This window comes from Chaetura pelagica, unplaced genomic scaffold (genome assembly GCF_000747805.2).
Source record: "Chaetura pelagica isolate M959 unplaced genomic scaffold, ChaPel_1.0 scaffold637, whole genome shotgun sequence".
NCBI classification, from domain to species: Eukaryota; Metazoa; Chordata; class Aves; order Apodiformes; family Apodidae; genus Chaetura; species Chaetura pelagica.
The window spans coordinates 865,628-886,031 of NW_009953950.1; the positions used below are offsets into that span (position 1 = coordinate 865,628).

The window sequence follows — 20,404 nt, forward strand, 5'->3', positions numbered from 1 at the left end:
TATTATTGCTATTTCTAAATTGTAAACATTTTATGACTTTCTCCTCTTTATTAAACAAAATGGGAAATTAAACCAATATGTTCATTTCAACTGGTACTTGAGAAGCAAATAATGCAGAACAAGCACTGCTCAGACTCTTTCTTACAAGCATTGAAAAGGTAGTAAATAGAACAGATTACAGAGTTTTGGGCCCCTCACTGCAAGAAGGACATTGAGGTGCTAGAGCATTTCCAAAGGATAGTAATGAAGCTGGTGAAGGGTCTAGAAAACAAACCTTATAAGGAATGGCTGAGGGAATTGGTGTTGCTTAGCCTGGAGAAAAGGAGGCTGAAGGGAGACCTCCTTGCTCTCTACAACTACCTGAAAGGAGGTTGTATCTAGGGGAGGTCAGTCTCTTCTCACTAGTGACTAGAAATAAGATGAGACAAAATGTCATAGAGTTATACTGAGGAGGTTTAGATTGGATGTTAGGAAAAACTTCTTCCTTGAAGGTGTTGCTAAACACTGGAACGAGCTGCCCAGTGAAGTGGTTGAATCACCATCCCTAAATGTGTTTTAAAACAGTATAGGTATGGTGCTTAGGGACATGATTTAGCAGTGGGCTGGTAGGGTGAGGTTAGTGGAGTTATGTTAAAGATTGGAATGGACAATCTTACAGGTCTTTTTCAATGTGCACAATTCTATGATTCTATGGTCTTTTATTACTACCAAAGTCAACATATAAGAGTGTTTTTATGGGACTAAAAATCCACAGAGTAGAACAAAGATAGAAATGAGCAATACAAGACTCTGGATGTGAAAATACCCAAGAACTCACCATCTCCCCTGCTGAGGATGGATCTATGTGTCTGTCACTCAATCTTTCTTTTGCACAGAAAGTGCTATACATGTGACTGGGCAAAGAGGACAATATTTCGGCTTCAAAATATAAATTACATTTCTTCAGGTGCATCTTTGTTATCATGTTTTAGTATAGTCCATTACAGCATCTGTTGATACTGTTTGCAGTTATTCTCTGGGCTCTGATGCTGCAATATTTACGTAATTCAAAGACAAGCAGTTATTTACTTTGGTAGGACTTCTCTCAGCAGGTAATCTGATATTAGGATTTGATGCATTCTTATTAGCAAACATTTTTTTAAAAAACTTACTTCTTGTCTGTGAAGTGATGGATACATTTATGTTATAAGTTTGTTACTTCTGTTACACTGAACTGACAACTCTTCATTAAAAGAACATAAACAAAACAACTGCTAGACTTGTATCCCTTGAGGATTTATTAAGAAATAAAGATCAGCTTTCCAAGAAGATAATATATGGCTGAGGTTAATACCAATAGGGATTCTTACACTGAAATCAAATTTCAAGTGGAAATAACTGATCGAATGATGTACACACAGATTGCCAAATGGTCCTAGAACCTGCATACTAAGAATAAGTATGTATTGCAGTGATAAAGAACAATATGAGAGGTTCTGATAGTGTGATATATAAAATGTAACCAAGAAATCTGACAAAAAAGTTTATATACTCTAGTTCCATTCTGGTTTTATTTTCTTAAATAATACCTAGAAAGTAGATTTATTTCTAAAAATGAATAGGAGTTACTACAGAGTGATTTTATCTGAATATATAGAAGATATTTTCATATTTGTTGCACAAAACCTTTTTTCAGAACATATTTTATATGTTCTGACCTGCTAAAAGAGCTCGTCATATACTTCACACTGATACTTTGATTTAAGTGCTAGTGCATGGCCTAAAATGAGTGATACTTAAAAGGTGCCAGAAGCCCTGGTCACATCATCATTGAGCCATTTGCTGAGCACAGTCTGTGGTCAAAATATAGCTGTTCAATGCAGATAATCTAGGTTTTGGAGCAGTGTACTCTGATTGAAACAATCTGCTTCTCAACCACACAACCTCCTACTCACTCATTCACAGATTGCCAGCACTTACATCCCCTTATCTCAGGTGGAAATGACGCACTGCTTTGCACCACACAAAGCCCCCCCACACTCCTTGTCATCCCTGTTGTTCCAATGGCTTGATATCACAGTGATAGGACAACAGTTCACTTGGGGAGGACTTTTCCCACTCAAGATGATGGGTGGAAATACCAGAGCTTTGGTTTTGGCTCCCAGCTCTACCATGGACTCTGTGCATCCATGAGCAAATCACTTCAAGACAGCTCTGAAGCTTGTGCTGTGGGTTACCTGATAAGGCAAAACTGATCATTGATTGGTAGGCACTTCCAACATGCTTACATGTTAAGGCTGTTCACCATCCATACTTGTAGCTGCATCACTCTAAGCCAAAAGCAGCAGGATCTAAAAATCTTAGTGAAGAAGTCCTTTAGCTGGAAATGCTGTGATTCCCTTCTGTAAAACATGGATGATGGGTTTTATCTAGTTAGTGTCTTTAGTCTGTCAGCTGTGTGGAACAGGATTTCTCTACACATTGTCTCGCCTATGAAAGTGGTATCTGTTGCAATGTGATCCCAATCCCAATTAACACAGTAGTATAAAGTTAGGGTTTGCAAGTTCATAGTCACCCAGACACTTTAGTAACAGTTTTCTTTGTGCATGGTAAGACAAACTCTGTTTACTAGGAAGAATAACTGCCAAAGTTTGACCTTCTTTTCTGATTCTTCACACCCACTACTCATCTCTAGTATTGTTACAAAGCAATCTGGTAGGTATAAGCCTTTCAAGAACTCAAAGGCATTTCAAACATATGCTATGAAATGAATCTGCCTAATCCATCATCCTCAAGTAGTCAGGGTTCATTTGTTAAATATTTCAGACCAAAAATCTTCCAGATGACTACCCATGAACATCACTAAGTTCAATCACTGCTCTGGAAAGTAGTGCTCTTCAATGTCTCACAGAACAGCCTGTGGCTTTCCTAAGAAATCTCTCTTCTCTATTTACCCACCATTTCTCTCTTGTGTCAAGGCAGCAGTGTGCTCAGTCTTACAGCAGCTGCCTAAACCCCTGCCTAAGAACACGCTGCCCTCACACCTTCTTTTTTTCTATTCCCATGCTGCTTAGTGAAAACTGAGGACTGTTACAGTCCTGGACATCTCCTGAGTAAAGAGACTATGAAGCATCATGATTTTCAGTGGGGTAGACAGAACCCAGTAAAGGTGAATGCTGAAATCTTTTTATTTACATTTGTCTTGCTAGATGTGGACCAGAATAATGGAAAAGTCATACACTGACTTGCTATATTCCATAATCCTTGAGAATCTCTCTTAATAAGGGATTAATTATAAGAGCTGATAAATCGATGTGTGGCTCAGAGCACGTGATGGTTTCCACTGTAACTAGAAGCAATATCACTATCACTTAAATCTATCAACTGTCTCTGCAATTCTAATAAAGTAGGAGCTTTCTCTTCCTAAAGGAAAGAAAAACAAAGGAAAATTAAAGTAAACTTTTCCTTACTCATTACACTTTTGATTAGTGTACAGTGGTATTGTTATTTAGAGTGCTGAAAGATTTTGTTGTAGGAAAGTGATCTATGGTGTTCTGAGTGTGTGGCCACAGTAGGTTTTGGTATGCCTATATTTTATACATTTTTCAGATATCTGGTTTTGTAGTCAAAAAGCAAAAATTTGAGTGGGAAAAAAGAAAAAACCAAAACCATGAGAAAAAGAGCTCAGTCACTGTCTTATCCCTTGCCATCAAGCAATACAATCAGTGTCCTCTGAGCATTAATAACTGTCAGTAATTCCATAGCCATCAGAGTTATCCTCTGTTAATAAGTCTAAGACCCAATAGAGGAGATATCATTGCCCACCTGTGCATTTGGAGGTCAGTTAGCACCACAGCCCTCATCAGAAATGTTTGGTTTTCAGTTCAAAACTAAAATATGTGTTCACCTTCTTTATAAGCAGGTAGTGCTAACTAAACAGAACAAGTCTGTCACTCTGGTACACCTGATTTGCTGTTTGAGATCCCCATATGTACTCATCTGTGACCTTTTCTTAAAAGCTGAAGATGCTGTACATGAAGTGGCATGGAGACACTAGCAATTGCAGTGGTTGCTTCGTTGTTATTCACTCTAGCTTGTAGATGTTTGGCTGAAGTAAAATGTACTGGTGAGCTGGTGACCAAAGGAAATTATGATGTAAAGTCCCTGTTCAGAACAAGATTGATTTCCCTTCCAGGTGTTTATTTTGGTAGACCACCAGAGAAGGAGAATGAATTTCCTATCTCAGTCCAAACACCTAGTGCCTTCATTTTAAAAGATATACAGGTCCAAAAAGACTATGATGTTAACATGTCTCTGCCAATATGCAATGGTGAATGGGTGAATGTAATTTGAGTACTATATACTAATAGCTTCCTGAATTCCAGGTCAGATGATGGCCAATAATTTTTTTTTGCTAATGATTCATTCATTCATCATTACAAAAAGAAAGAAAAGCAATGACATCATAGTGGTGTAAGATAATACCTTTTACTTAACAGTGTTATTAATTAGAAATGTACATCAAATCAATAAGTGATATTCAGTTTAACATTGTACTTATATCAAAAAAATAGTCTTAATGGAATGTTGTTTATTCATCAATTTATGATACTTTGATATTAAACAGTAATTCAGGCTTCAGTGTCAAATTCAAAGCGTGAATATCTTGCACAAGATCAGGCTTGAACCTGGTATTGTGTAGGGTTTTGGAGCTGAACAACAGAACTGTTCTTTTTCTGCCACAATACCGTGCTAAAATAGCTTTTATTCCTGGCTTTTCACTCAGTTTCACCAACTCCTTTTGTCTATATATTTTTAAAATATGTTAAGAGTTATAACAGTCAAAACATACCATTTAAGTGAGATTCAATATGCACATGTATTTTGTAAATTATGTGGTCATAGCCTTATATGCTCTTGGGGGTACACATTTGTGTCTCAGATGTTTTTCCCTAACATCAGTTCTGGGCATATGTCCAAAATGAGGCATCTTCTTCTTTGAACAGTGGGAACAATTAAAAGTCAAAACTTGCATTTGAAGTTGCATGGAGGTTAATTACAAGTGTAGATCTAAAGAACAGGTTCAGAAAAAACTGCTCTGTTTCACAGGTTATTGGAATACGTGGAATATTAGTAAAAGAGTGGAAATATTTGCACATTTTGAAACATCATTTTAAAAATAGTTTAAAAAGTAAAAATAAGATTAAGCCTTTTCATTTTTTTAGTGGCTGGGGAACTTTGAACATTTTAAAAAGGACCTTTGAAAAAAATAAGTTTTCTATTCTGAAACACAACTCTCAATGGGACACTAGACTTGGAAAAAGAAAATATGCCATAGGCAGATAAATGGTTAACTAAAACATTTGGATAAACTCATATTGAGTAAGAACAAACAAATACATAATAAAAATACAATTGATTTATCTGAGAAAGATTGACATTTCTGTGTGCAGCAGTGTAATACAGTATCTACAAAATTAGCTGTATCCCATTGAGGCTGAATATTTACTCAGTCAATGCATTTATACACTGTGAATTATGATGTATTGATCTAGTTATATCTTGCTAATAAAATCTGGAAATAGAAGTGAAGGCTGGTAGAGACAAAAGAAACAGAATATTAAAAGTACCTGTTGTTTTACCTTAGTAAGTCTGGTAGCAGCTGAATTAACTGATTCTCTAAATTGTCAATTGACTTTGGCTGAAACTAAGGCTGCAATAGTAATTGATTCAGGATGATGAGGTGGAAATTGGTATAAAGATGTTATCTGGTGGTTTGAATTGATAGCAAGCGTCTAGAGTATTTGCTCTTAGAAGCTGAGTCAGCTCCATTTTCCAGTTGTTATTCTATCAATATATTGGTATGGAAATCTTTATTGTAATCTGAATATTTAACCCGAGAGTTCAGTTTGTATCATACCTGCAACCTTCTTTGTTTAAGTAGTAAAATCAGAAAGTTTAATGGTTTTAGTTAGGTTGCTTTTGATATTTTTTTGCCATGTCAGGTATCTGACAGCCTTCAGAAATTACTGACCAGAAATTACTTCAGAAAGGGGCCTTCAGAAATTACTCACCAGTGCCAAGCACAGGGGGATGATCCCTGCCCTGGTCCTGCTGGTCACACTATGACTGATACCTTCCTTTCATGAACCCATGTTGACTAGGCCTAATCGCTCGGCTGTCCTGTAAGTGATGCGTAATTGCACTTAAGTTTATTTGCTCCATAACCTTCCCTGGCACCAAGGTCATGCTGAAAGGTCAGTAGTTCCATGCATCCTTCTTCCAGCCCTTCTTGAAGGTGGGTGTGATATTTGCCAACCTCTAGTTCACTGGGACTTCCCTGGTTAGCCAGGACTGTTGAAAAATGATGGAGAGCAGCTTGGTGAGCACATGTGCCAACTTCCTCAGCACTCTAGGGAGTAATCCATCCAGCCCCATAGACTTGTTTGTGTCTAAGTGATGTAGCAGGTCACTAACCATATCCTCTTGGATTATGGAGGTCATATTCTCTTCCCTATCTGTCTTCCACCTCAAGGGATGACCATGAAACAAACAAACAAAAAGTTATGTTCTCTTACAAGATGTTTTGTGCTCCTTTGTTTGGAGATGCTGCCAATTTTAACAAAAATTGATTAATATCTCCCCAGATGGATTGCTTTGCCTTCTGCCTTATTTTAAATTCATGCTTTTCCTGTAATGGAAAATCTTCTTCCAGTGATGTTCTGTTTCCTTTGGATTTAGTTATTATCAAGAATCCTCTGAAAATGGAATCCTGTGAATCAAGATTTTGTGCGTTCCTGTCCCTTTTAAAAAATGTTAGTCATCTCACCAAATTTGGACAAAATCAATCTGGTTGTGGTTGTGGCATTGTCAACTCATCCATTCTGTCTTCTGTTCCCTGCACCAGAGCTTCCCTGGAAATCTAGCCATCCTGAGGATACTTGCTTGCTTTCTCTGTGCCAAGAGAAAAACAAACTGGCAGGATCTCACCTGCACTGGTGGATCAGAATGAGAAAGTAGGAACTTTCCACCCACATAAAGTGCTATGCAAACGTAAAACAGATTGAAAGGATATAAACTTTTCAACATTTATTTGCTGAAAAAACCCACAAAATGCGAGAGCTGCAAAACAGCTCTAAAAATATCGGAAAACAGAGAAATCTACTGATTTCCTTTGGAGAGCAACCAGGCCTAGAAAAAGCATGTATATAGCAGATACCTCAGGACAGATGGGAGTTTCTAAGTAATTTGTACACTCTCAGCACAGGGGAGGTAGACACATTATGGAGGAAAGTATGGGCCAACAAGTGACTAGTGTACTGAATCATCTTCACTCAGAAGAATTATTACAAATAAGTTGAGCCAGAGGCTTTGAAGATATGTAGTCATGATAGCCCTGATATCACCAAGTCCACCAACCTTGTTGCTTCCGTGGTCATTAGTCTGTATGAAGAACTGGTTCAGCTCAGAGGCTTCCGTGGTACAGGTCTTTCCACTATTTTTGTGGTGACCGAAAATTGTAGTGCTTCCCTGTCTTCCAGTCTCCCTAATTAAGCTAATGAAAAGGCTTCTTCCTCTACAGAGCAATGCTATAATTTGCTTAAATGTCTTGAGTTTGGAAGGAAAGATTCCACAAATAACACTTTGAATTATTATCCCAATTTCAAAAAGCAGGTAAAATAACCACCTAAGATCATAAAGATGTCCTTGTTGCATAATTAGATTTTTTAATATTGAGTCAGTTTCTGTCCTTTCACACAAGGAAGGACTGGATAATTATTTTCTTTATTAATTTTACTCTTGAAGCAGCGTGTCATTCACAGACCAGAGTCTCACAATGCTAGATGTTTTAAAAACTGTAGAATATGTTCAGCATTTACAATGCTCTTCTTGTGTACAAAAAAAAAGCTAAATTAAGGTTGTTGACAATTAAAGTCTTTTTTTTAGACTGTAAAAATGAAAAATGGCAATATAATTATTACTTGTAGAAAACAGAATTGGAAAACCTTGATACATTTGAAAGAGACTTATTACTTGTAGAAAAGAGAATTGGAAAACCTTGATACATTTGAAAGAGATATTTTCTTCAGTTTTAAGCCATTTGGTGAGGTTGGCTTTCCAGGCTAGATGGGACATTTTTACATAGAAGAATTCTAACAAATAGTTGAGACAGAAGCTTGGAAATTTTACAGTCCTGGTAGTGCCTGTATGTTCACTTGTCTTGTTGCTGTCTGTGGTCAGTACATTAACCTACACAAAGAATTGGTTCAGCTCAGAGGATTCTTGAAAGCTTTTAATGCCACACCACCAAAGAAAGGCTGTATTTAAATAATGCAGAATGTAGATGGATTGTTTTCATTCCTGGTCTCTACAAACCAGGCATGCCTGAAATGTATCTTGTCCAAAACACAACAGAAACTGAAATGTAGAAGTAAATGCTTCAGACTTGAGGTCTGTGTGTGTGATTCTGTTTGAGGGGATTTAACGATGTTACTAAAGGTAAAGTCTGCATCTCTAGTCTCCATCTCTGTCTTCTGCATTATTTCTCTACAGCAGTTCTCATTGTTACTCCATTTCAGTGAGGGGAGGTCACATTGGTTTAGGTGGTAAGTGAATAAGAGACAATCATTATTTGGGGCTTATCTCATGCTTTAAAGAGGACACAGCCAGGAAATTTGATCATTCAAATATAAACAGCTATTTCATGTTTACACACACTTCTCTTTTAGGAAAAGTAGAATCCTGTTTTCTCTCCTTATTCCCTCTGTGAAGAAAGAGAATGACCTCTTTCTTCTTTCTAGGCACGGGTAAGATGTATTGCCAGCAAGGCAATTCCACAAGGACTAAAAGATTAAACTATCATTTAATATCAGTGACATTCAGTCACTGAGAAAGACAAGCTTCTGACAAGGATTTACTTTTCATTAAAAAGTTCTACTCTTCTATAGAAGAGTCTTGATCTCAGATAGTGCATTTTATGTAATATGCTCCTTTGCAGGAACTTGCTGATGACCTCTCCGACCTCAAAGCCATCCTCAGCTCTGGGGGGCTTTAGTCAGGCTTGCTTTTGCATGCGAATTTCCAAATGCTTCCTACAATCAGCATTACCCCCTGAGGTCTTTAGACCATAGAAGATCACTCTTTTTGTTTCTGTAATTGATTATTGTGTAGCCTCAAAAAATTTTTGCTAGTGTTTTTCTCCTATAGTATCTCTGGTACCATTTCAAGTCTTGGTCATTAAAAAAAAGAAGGCAGTGGATCATAGAATCACAGAATCATTTAGGCTGGAAAATACCATCAAGATCATTGAGTCCAATCACTAACCCTACTCTACCAAGTCCAGCACTAGGCCATATCCCCAAGCACCACATCTATACAACTCTTAAACACATCCAGAGATGGTGACTCAACCACCTCCCTGGGCAGCCTGTTCCAGTGTCTGACAACCCTTTGAGTGAAAAAGTTCTTCCTAATATCTAGCCCAAACCTCCCCTGGTGTAACTTGAGGCCATTTCCTCTTGTTCTATCACCAGTTACTGTGAGAAGAGACCAGCACCTTCTTCTTTACAACCTCCTTTCGGGTAGTTGTAGAGAGCAATGAAGTCTCCCCTCAGCCTCCTTTTTTTCTGCTACTGCTGTTACCTGGCACACTGACCTGAAGTCCAGAGGCCAAGGGGGGAGTAGTCTTATATTAAACTAGCCCTCTTTTTTTTTTTTTTTGCATACTCTGAAAATTCAGAAACTCCAACGTACATATATTTAGACCAGCATAAAACAAAAGGCAGTATCTGCCCTAGGATCTTCACTTTCCAGTTGCTTCCAGGAAGAAGCTAATTTGTGTGTACGTAATCACTAGATATGACTTGAACCTTGACTTCCCAACAGGACAGTTACAGGCTGAAAAAAAATTAATTTGTCATCTGTTGAATGAAGAAAGAAGCAGCCTGTCAGCTGCTATACAAGTCAGGGGCTTTCCACCTTAGTCTTTGCTCATGTCAAGGCAGGTTCTGAAGTCCTTTCTATTACCATCAGTCTGACATTTTTTAGTATTTGCCCAGAAAGCAAATGAGATGACTGCAGTTCTTATCACCACTAAAATAAAACACAAAAAACCACCGCAGAGCCATTGAAGTACTTGCTAAGCTCCAGCACCTGCTGGGCTCATTGCAGGTAACTTCTTTGTCTGCAAGTTGTTTGTTTAGACTACAGTACAGAATATTTGTCTTCAAACCAGTCTGTAAAACACCTTCATAGACTTCCAGTATCATATCACAAAATAGTAAAATTAAATTTCATTTATGTGAGCCCAAACTATCATTCTGCCTGCTTGACTTTTTTTCTCCATACCTTTTCACTTGATTGCTAATTTATACAGTTCACTTATCCTTGTTGACCAAACCAGATCCTAACATGAACTGGGGAGGTCCAAATATATTCACTATTTATTTTCCAACACCTGTTATAGCCTTTATGGGAAATTAATACTCTCTTACTAAACCATATCTTATGCCATCATTTTTGGCTAGAACAGGAACTGGAAGATAAGCCTTTTGGAGTATTTGAATCAATGTTTTAGTGACCATGAATGACACTATCTGCAAAACAATCAGTAATTAGCTCACATATCTCCCTACATTCAAGTGAAGCTTGCTGTACATGATCAATGTGAACTGTATAATTGCTTAAGCTTTGAATTGGATCTGCTGAGATATGTCTGGTCCTCTTGGTCAAAGTACTTCTTCTGGCTTAGGATTCAGGACCCTCATGCTATATACTTAGCACTGACGAAAATAACTAGGTCACCACTACAGAGTTATGCAGGTGCATTCACTGAAACAAATTGATTTGCTAACTTCCAATTTCATTATAGTTATTCTTAAAATGTACCAGAAATTGTGTGAGCAGCATGCTACCTCATTTAGTTTGAGGTTGAGAAGTACAAGAGCAAAGTTTCCCATTGAGATCAAATCAGAAGGGAGGGAGGAAGAAGTTCCTCTTCATTACAGACACCTGTGAGATCATTTTCTTTTGTCTCTTACTGTTCCTGCTACAGTTTTCCCACCTCCTCCCCAGCAGGGGAGCTTCATGCAGCATGGCTGATGTCAGTGCAAGAAAAATAATCTTTACTGATGCTGCTTCCCTGTCTCTTCTGGGTGTTCCCATGTTTGTGTCGCAGTGAAGGAAGTATGTCAAAGCTTCCTCAATTCTTATGTCAGGTCCCTGAGTACCGGGGGCAACCTTGTCTTTTCTTTATACTTTCCAGGAGAGAAGCTTACAAGAAAACCTTAACATTCAGAAAATACCTGGTGTGGAGAGTACTGATTCAGTAACTTTGGAGGCTTTCTATGTAGGTGAATCTCCATGATGTATACTGCCTATGGCAATTCTAAAAAAAAAACCTACATTATTTAAAAATGTTTGGAGAAGGTGATGACAGCTCTTCTACATGTTCTGAAACCACCACATGTCTTGTCTTTCAGCTTGCTACTAATATATTCCTGGATTCAGGTGTGTACCCCAATGTGCTGCTAACACTTACCTTGTACCTCAGCCTACAGGTCCTGTTCCACCTACAGAAGTGTTAATGAGTGTGACTTTGATAGAAGTCACACTGTCATGGAGAAGAACTGAGGGAAAAGATGAAATATATGTAGGAAACTTCACATAATTTCCAATTTGCATTTCCATATACTTCCCTAAAGGAAAAGTTTCCATCTGAAATTGATAATAAAGACTGAATTTTTAGAAGAGTGAAAGGATTTCAGCTAAAATTTGTATTTTTTAGAATATCTGTCGATCAAGGAAGCTCAGTGATACATTCTTATGAGATGAAGCAATTTACTTCCTTAGAAATACTGGCTGCAATATTTTCTGGATATTGATTACTGATCAAACAATCTGGAAAACAACTGGAATTAAGTGGTGAAACCAGGACAGGGCTAGAGACTAACTTTTACTTCAATTTCTAGAATGGCTGTTTTTTGTTATGTCATGTTTTTATAAATCATAAATGCCCATGATAAACATTAACTGAGCAAAAAACTTGGGAAGTCCTACAGTGTATTAATCTGAGATTTTATCATACCTAGGGTTTAGCTCTTTCTTCTTTGGAAAGATTGGATAGTCTCTATCAGAATGCAAACTACTGTCTTGTGTCTGTAAATCAACATGTTTTTGCTAGTAAGGTGAGGAAGAATTGGATATCCAAGTGGCAGAAACCAGAGCACAGCATATGACAAAGAGCAGGGAGCATCAACACAAGCCAGTGAGGTAAAGAAGAAGGGAAGGATTATGCTGACCATAAGCAGATGGTGCACACTTGCCTCTTTTATCAGGTTCATAAATCTGGGTCCAAAACGCCATGGCTTGTGTCTGTGGCACTGCAGGGAGCTGACAGTCATTTGGGAGGCACGCTGGGAGGCCACTGCTACCATGTAAACAGCATCATACATCAGAGCTGCTTCAGTCTGCATGAAAAAACACAAAGACTTTCTTTAATATACATCTTTGTGCCCAGTCCTTGCTTTTATACACTGAGAACCATTTCCCTGGGCTGCTGTTATGGAAAAGACTCATCTCTCCATCGAAATATGAGGCCTAACAAAATCACTCTTGACACAGTAGTCAGGATGTGCCCGTAACAATGGTCCCACAGTCAGAGCTAATTGAAAACATTATAAATGGTGAGGCAAGCAGGAGTCAGGAACAGCTATGCTCAGTGTTAAGTGTCTTAAAACAGACAGTTGTTCCAAGTGGACGTAGAGACTAAAGGTCTGATGCTAAATCCCTCAAAGTCAAGGGAAAGATTCCCATCAATGTCAGTGGACTTCAGATTGGTATTTACATTAGAGCAGGGACATGTCCCTTCAGGACTGAATTTCATGTGATGACTGGGAACCTGATCAGAATGATCAGACTGCCTGCGTCCCAGACTCTGGAGAAACTTGGAGAAAATGCTCCAGAGCATCTCACTTTGCGTTCCTATCTGAGACCACCAATGTTTTTACTTGATAACATGATGCAACCCACAGTGTTCATATGTTGTCAGCATTGCGAGACTTGGATGTTTGAATCCTGTCCTTGTGTAACTTGTTACTCATCCATCCTGCCACGTGGCAACCAGGAGATTGTATTACCTCTCTTAGCCTTTTATTTCTCCCTTCACTTTTGTTCTGTTTTAGGCCTTGTGGTTGCATGAAGAAACAGAAGGTCACTTCATTTTCTGAAGCAAACCACCTTATATTGATGTCTCTCCTCGCAAAGAATGGAACTAATACATAATTCTGGAATTCTTCTGATTTTCCTATCCTATTATTGCAAAGAAAGGCAAAGATCCCATTACAACAACTATGTGTGCCTCTGTGAGCAATTTGAGCATACAGTGGGATGCAAACTCAAAACTGTCATTGTCATGCCCTGCTGACTTCCCACAAGCTCACTTCAGGGCAAATAATAGAGGATATTCTAGCATATATATATATACATATACAGAGAGAGCATATATAGAACACATAATATAGCATAGGCAAAATCCTGAGTTAACAATAAGGCAGGTGATCCTGATCCCCTTATACTGTGCAGCTTGTCATAGCCTCATTGTCTAATGAAATACAGCAGTATGGCAGCTCTCCATCAAACTGAATAAACAGAATTTGCTATGAATACTTAAATGATCACAGCCAACTAGGAATATACTTTCCTTGGTGCTCATGCTGTTTCAGAGCATCAAAGACCTTAAGAGGTTATAGAGATGCAAAGGAGAGGATAAGAGTTTGAGATACTAAGGAGAGCATGAAGTCTAGTATGAACTTTTTTTCCCTAGTTTTACAGTGAAGTGAATGTAGTTGAACAGCTATGTGTGAATAGCAACCCTTGCAGGTCTTGCTTATTCACATCAGAAGTTCCCAGGGACAGCTTTCTCCCCTGCTGTGTGTATCAGTGAGCACAATGGCAGTTCCCAAACAAGCAATATTTTTTGAAGTGCCAGAGATAGCACACATAATGTATTTCTCTTCAGGATATTAGGATGTTTCAAAATTTCCCCTGCAATCATCTGTAATAAGGTGTGTTTTATATTACTTTCACTCCAATCTGTATATAAGATGCATTATCTTACATTGCAAAAAGATGACAACCCTTCACCCGGCAAAACTGAATGGAATCACACTGCCCATGTAGCTGTTCCTATTCTTTCCTTTACTTGTTGGAGGAGGGGTAGGGAGGAAATCCTAATTTCCTGGCTTGATGATACACTTCATTTATCTTTAAATTATATCTTAAAAGCTGAAGTTGCAGTATATGATGGAAGTGAAGAGAAAGGGCACTTTTCCAATTAAAAAATGCTATTACCTGTCCACATCTACAATATCTTCCTCTGCAGGTTATAAATCACACATCTTCTCTGAAAGGTTTTATACCCTGCTATGTTCTTCACTCCATGCAGAACATAATTAGAGAAATGAGGCAGCAGTATATACGTTTGACAACAATAAGATGAAGGATGTTAGCTGCACATCATCATGATGGAGAATCACCATTCATCTCTGAGCTGCCCAGGAATAGTTTGTGACACAGATGAGCCCAACATCGGTTCAACGGGCAAGTGCGTAAGAGGAAGTTTATTTTGGGGATGCTGCTTCAGCATTTGCATCGTGAAATAAAGCACTAATGGGATCTGTTCAGATCTCCTAGAACAGCATTGCAAAAGCACAGTGTATATGCCCCTGCACCATTGGGGTTGTTCACTTACTGTCATCATGCCATCGAGGAGGCCAGTCTCTGGTTTTGGTGGCGCCTGCAGACGCTCCATTGACCATTTCTCAATGACTGAGGAAACCTGCGGGTTATCGATGTTGAGCAGGCGAAACCCTGTCATATTTACTCCGCTGTATCTGTAGGGTTCCAGGTCTAATGCAAACAGATCCTAAATCACCATTAAGAAAACAAACAAAACCAGTTGTAGTATATTCAAACAAAATGATCAGAAGGTACAATCAGGCCGAAATTGTATTTGATTTTCAATCCAAACCTCAAGTACTGTTTGCTTTTTTCTCCCCTTTGAATGTCCCGCTTTTCCTCAAAGCCTAGTCATGACCCCTTCAGATACAAATCTGAAGAAACTAAAGCTTTGTGAAGTGTAGGACAAACCTAATTATCTGCTTTTTGGAACATAAAAATCAGTTCCCCATAGCAAGACTGCAACAGCAGTATTTTGCAACAAGCCTGCACATCAGCATCTAATTTTAATTTACAGCAGTCCTTTAAAAGTGTTACAGCTCTGACAAACCAACATGAGGAATTGACCAGCCAATGTCAAGCTTATTTCTCAGCTTGGGGAGGGAAAAATTCTGAGGGGTGTAAAAAGCAATACACTTTTACTACTTATGAGCTCCATTTTTCTCCTGCCTTGCCTCCTTCAGGTCACTTGCTGCCAGTGTGTCTAATGGACATGCCAGGCCGGTTCACAGTAAGTCCACATGCTTCAGGGCTCTGCATTTACAGGACAGGAAAATAATGGGTATTCCAAGTGATGTAATTGTGTGGCACACTCCACAGCTGTATTTATCAGGCTGTGAAAACACAATAGCTGCTCCTCAAAGCCTGAAGGCTGTTTTTCAAAACAACTTACTGCTGATCCCAGCAGGCTACTAAAATGACTAATGTGTTGGTCATGGCTTAATACCACAGTAACCATCAAAATGTCAACATTTACAATACCACAATGCTGAGATACCACCAGCACTGCTTACTGCTTGTTTTAATATGTGCTCTATGCTATCTCCTACATACTGTTGGTGGTGGTTTCCATTCTATGTTAGACTGCTTATTGGATAAAACTGTAAGTTCCACAGTACCTCTGAAATCTTCCCACTTTTCTTGATGTTAAGATGGCCTTGAAGAAAACTATTTCAAGCAACTACTTCAGGTTCCAAACAGCTAGAGAGTCTGTTCTGACTAATGAATTGACTATTGGATTAAAAATGATTTTTCACTTCTACATAAAATTTTATATGCAAAGCAAATAAAGAAGAATCTGATGCATATGACATAATCCAGCCCTCCAGGACTGTCCTAGCAATATTGGTTATTTGCTCTCTTTCTAGACCACAATGCAAATGGACATTAAGGATGGATTGAGTTATATTTATATATAGCATATAACTTAAAATATGGCAAACGTGTTGAAATAAGTATTTATAGATATGCACTATAGAAGAAAATTTAGGACTTGTATTTTATTACAAAATTTCCCAAGTGATTTTATAAGTAAGTGATTTTGAGTTGTTATAAAGAAATTAAACATTTTAGCAGTGAACCACTCTGCCTGTAGTTCTTGTCCTCAGCTTCACTGCAAAGCCATTCATTGATTTGATTATTTTTGTTTTCTCATCCGTCTGTACCAATGGCTCCCCCTTAAACACTATACTGCAATTAATTTTTGTTGTATTAAAGTGTTAGCCAGCCTCACAGATACTGCAGACAGCTTCCTTACAAAATTGTGAGTCCTGATATTACTAAGGAGTCTTAGGACTCATTCTTCAGAGTTATCCTCGAATAACAGCAGTAAAGATCTAAAAGTGGAACATTTTAGTTGTCTTTTCTGTAACAGGGAAAATTCATTCCCAAATCGTTAGTGTTCCTTACCAGTGTCGTAAAAAAGTAGTGGTAGTATTCGGTCATCATTCCCATGGAGAGAATCTGTTGAGAGAGATTGAAAGGTGAATGGATTTTACTCTGGATACTTTCAGTGTTCTGCACTGGTTTTTGAAAAGCATGGGTGACTCTGGAACAACACATTACCGGTCATGGGAACTTGCTTAAAATAAAGCCTACATTTTCTTCAGGAGCAAAAAAAATTCTTATTTTATTTAAATTATGTTTTTATCACCTCTGCTCATGAAAGAGATTAAAGATTTCAAAACTTCTAGGACAAGAAAAATTACTAGTGATAATGAGAAGCTGATTTTTTTTGAAAGTGAAATTCTTTAGTCTGCAGTTCAGAAGTTTTAAAAAAGAATTTACTAGCAGACAACAGAAAAGTGCTTAGGTGCAGAATTTTTGTATTCTGCAATACCATGTGACAACAAGACACTTAGTGAGTGCTCACTGAAGTAAACAAGAAAAACAAAAAGAAGACAGCTTCTATAAATGCCTTTTGTTCCACTTGGGGAATGCAGGTCAGCAGGAGGCTGTCAAAACAACCAGTACTAAAGGATTTCTGGTCTGGAACAATTTTCCAGACTTGGACTTTTGAAGGTCTGCAAGGTAAGGATGGAATTTAAATGCATACTGACTGGCCACCTTGAGCAGAAGAGGATGAAGTTTTTCTTCCCAGCCCTTATGTTGCAGAAAACTTTGAGAAGAATGTGTTTTGTTCCCTCAGCCCCTCTACAAAAAGCACTGTGAATGTTTATGCCAAACACCTCTAATCAGGGTGCAGAATAGGATGCTCAACAGTTTCAGCCCAGCATCACCTACACTTGTCATCGCATCCACTCACGCTATCACCATGATACCAGCACTTTGCCCCTTCTGGGGTCTTGTGAAGAGGAGGAGGAATTATGAGCTAGGAAGCTACTGAAGAATTCATTACCATGACAGTAACACAGACAAAGGTTAGACGTTATTCAGTCTTGATCACAGTAACATAAGCATCTGCTATTATTAGTATTTTAGGATGCTCTTAGCAGTGCCTGTATAGCTGTTTGAAAGACAGTAAATAGCTGTTTGATTTGGCTTGCCAAGATTCTCTTTCATGGCAAAAGCCTCTGCAAATCAGTTGTGTGATTGTGTATGCCAATCCCTCACATAAAAAAGGAGAAAACCTGCACTTTCTAAGCTTCAGGAGATAATAAAAACAGCTCAGTGTTAATCACAAACAAGAAATTCATTTCCAGCCACTAAAAACCAAGCCAGAAGGCAAGTATTTTATTGAAATGTGCCACAGAATTTATATGTCAAAATTGCCTTTTTTATTTCCTATTTTATTAATCATCTTCTATCCCATTTCTTAGAGTGATTTTATTACCTGTAGAAATGAGCAACTTAGCAATCCTGGGGACTGATTTTCATTCCCTGTTTATGCACAGAAAATGATATATAGTAGCATCAGTGGAAACTTTTGCATGCTGAGTTTCCCAGCTGACCTGGCTGGAGTCAGTTCTGCTCCCTGGAGCTGCTGGATTTCTGTGTCTAAGGTCCCTGCCATGGGAAGGAGGTGCTAGTCAGGATTATTATGATGCAGATCTCTTGAGCTGGCATTGTATTGAAATAACCAAATTATTTCATATAGGGCACAGAGCTGCTGTTGTATTATACAAATGTAGTTTGAGAGCAGGTAAACCTCTGTATACTTCAATTTATTTGGTCCTCTACAGGAAGTCTGCAGTTGGTCCTCACAGTTACATTAGTATGAACATAAGATCATACTAATACATGTAAAAAGGAGGATACAAATGCCCAGGTTAAAATTATCGATTCATTACAGTTTCAATTCTGCCTTGAGATAGAAGAGCTGACATCAAGTCACTGCACTTCTGTTATCAGAAGGTATAAACTGCAATCTACCTGTGTAGAAATAGTAAAGCAATGGAGAGCCAGAACAGAGCAAAGCCATATAATGCCTTAAAATACAACTTCATGTTAAATAGACAGATATATTATATAGAATGATTATAAAGTGTGTAGCCTGGACATTTGGGAAGCATTATCTAGCTGTGCTGCTGTAGCTACACTGCTACTGGATATCCAGCTAGCTAATCCAAGGTAACCCTGTTATTGCTTTCCTCACTAATCCAAGGGCAGTAGCTTGAGAGGAGTGTTTACCTCCTGAACACACTTTTGATGAAAACATTTTGAGAATATTGATTCCCAAGTAATTTGCTATAAACAGAGCTGGAATGACATACACATTCCTGTGAATGATAATGATTTCAAAAGTCATGCTACAGGACTGTCTTCAAAAACCAAACCAAACAACTCAAAACCCCAAGGCAGTTACATATGAAAAACAAGGCTCAGCCAGCAATTTTGTCTGCCATAACAAAGCCACAGGTTCATAATGGCAACTGCTGGAAGGGTGTCATGGTTTTGCCAAGGACCCTGCACCCGAGGGCTCCATGAGAGATGCTTGCTGAAATTCTTCCAGAGAAAGTATTGCAACAGCCCAGGAGGGCTTGATTACATGTTGCTTTTTTAATTTTCTCTATTACCAATGACTCAATTAAGATATGAAGCTATTGACAGCTGGAAGAGAGCTTCTGAGTGTCATGCATACATTACAAATGTCCTTGTCTGGTTAATGAATAAGACATGGTGCTGGATCTGTCCCAGGCTAGGCTTTGGTCTGCCACTGCCCTCTCACTTAACATTGGTCACAAGACCAGCCTTAACTGGTTCTTAGCCAATTGCCTTAATGACTGTTAAAGGTAAGAAGTGTTCTACGTAGATTGATCTAAATAGGGTGCTTTTTATTCATGGATTGTAAAGACTTCGAAATAATAATTTATGTTTCAGAGTAACATGGTCACAAAATACAATTCCCAATTAAGAAAGACTTGATTAAAGTACCAAAGGCCCATTCTGGAGAATGGTATTAGGAAAACAGGAGATTAAGTTAAAGCAAAAGCAAGAAGCATGCGGAATTTCATGCTGGAGACCCCAAAGTGTTAATGGCTCAGATGCTTCTATTAGTGTAAATAGGAGAATTGCACTTGCACACTCTCAGCAGCAAGGACCTGTCTTCTGCTGTGTGTTTGCAACACAGCAGATACAGGGAAAAAAGCTTCTAGGAACTATCAGGAGAGAGACAATAACGCATGTTAGGAGAAAAGCCTCCTTGCAGGTTGGAATGCCTCTGAAGTAGCTGGCAAAGCAGCTGCACAGGCTGTTCCCACAGAGCAAGGGTCCTCCCCGCTAAACAAAATTAGCAGGGCAGCCCAGGAGAGAGAAGGGAAGGCAACAAGATTGATTTATGTGTATATAGCTGCTCATGAGAAACCAGAATGAGATTTCATTACACATTCTCATTTAAATAATTTTGCATGTAATTATTTAAATAGTTATACATCTGATATAAATTTCCTATTTAAATAATAACAGCTTTTACTTACTGTGGAACTTAGATGAATGTAAACTAGTGAAACCATGCTAAAATATTCTGCATTCTCCTTGCAGATCTCCTACCCTTCCTGGCCTGCATAAAATCTGTTTTTCAGCCAAACTCAGATATGGGTTGATTATATCTTTCACAGACCTGGATTTTTACGGTCATGAACTATAATGTGAACCTGAACAAGATCAGTGGTCAAAATACATGTTGCAAGTGGATAGAGAGACTAGATAAAAATACTATCCTTTATGTCTGAAAATCTTTTTGGGTGCCCTATTCCTGTCTTGCATTATATTCCGGCTCTTTGTTCATCTT

General features: G+C 38.3%; 1 protein-coding gene across 1 annotated transcript in view; it reads right to left on the reverse strand.

Moving 5' to 3' along the window:
* Positions 1-20,404, reverse strand: part of GRIK1 (glutamate receptor, ionotropic, kainate 1) — a 151,048-nt gene that overhangs the window by 39,901 nt on the left and 90,743 nt on the right. The window contains exons 5-7 of the mRNA XM_010001824.1: positions 16,624-16,677; positions 14,729-14,902; positions 12,303-12,446 (exon numbers count right to left, since the gene is read on the reverse strand). Coding sequence (XP_010000126.1) covers positions 12,303-12,446; positions 14,729-14,902; positions 16,624-16,677 — 372 coding nt within the window. The remainder of the gene's footprint in view (positions 1-12,302; positions 12,447-14,728; positions 14,903-16,623; positions 16,678-20,404) is intronic.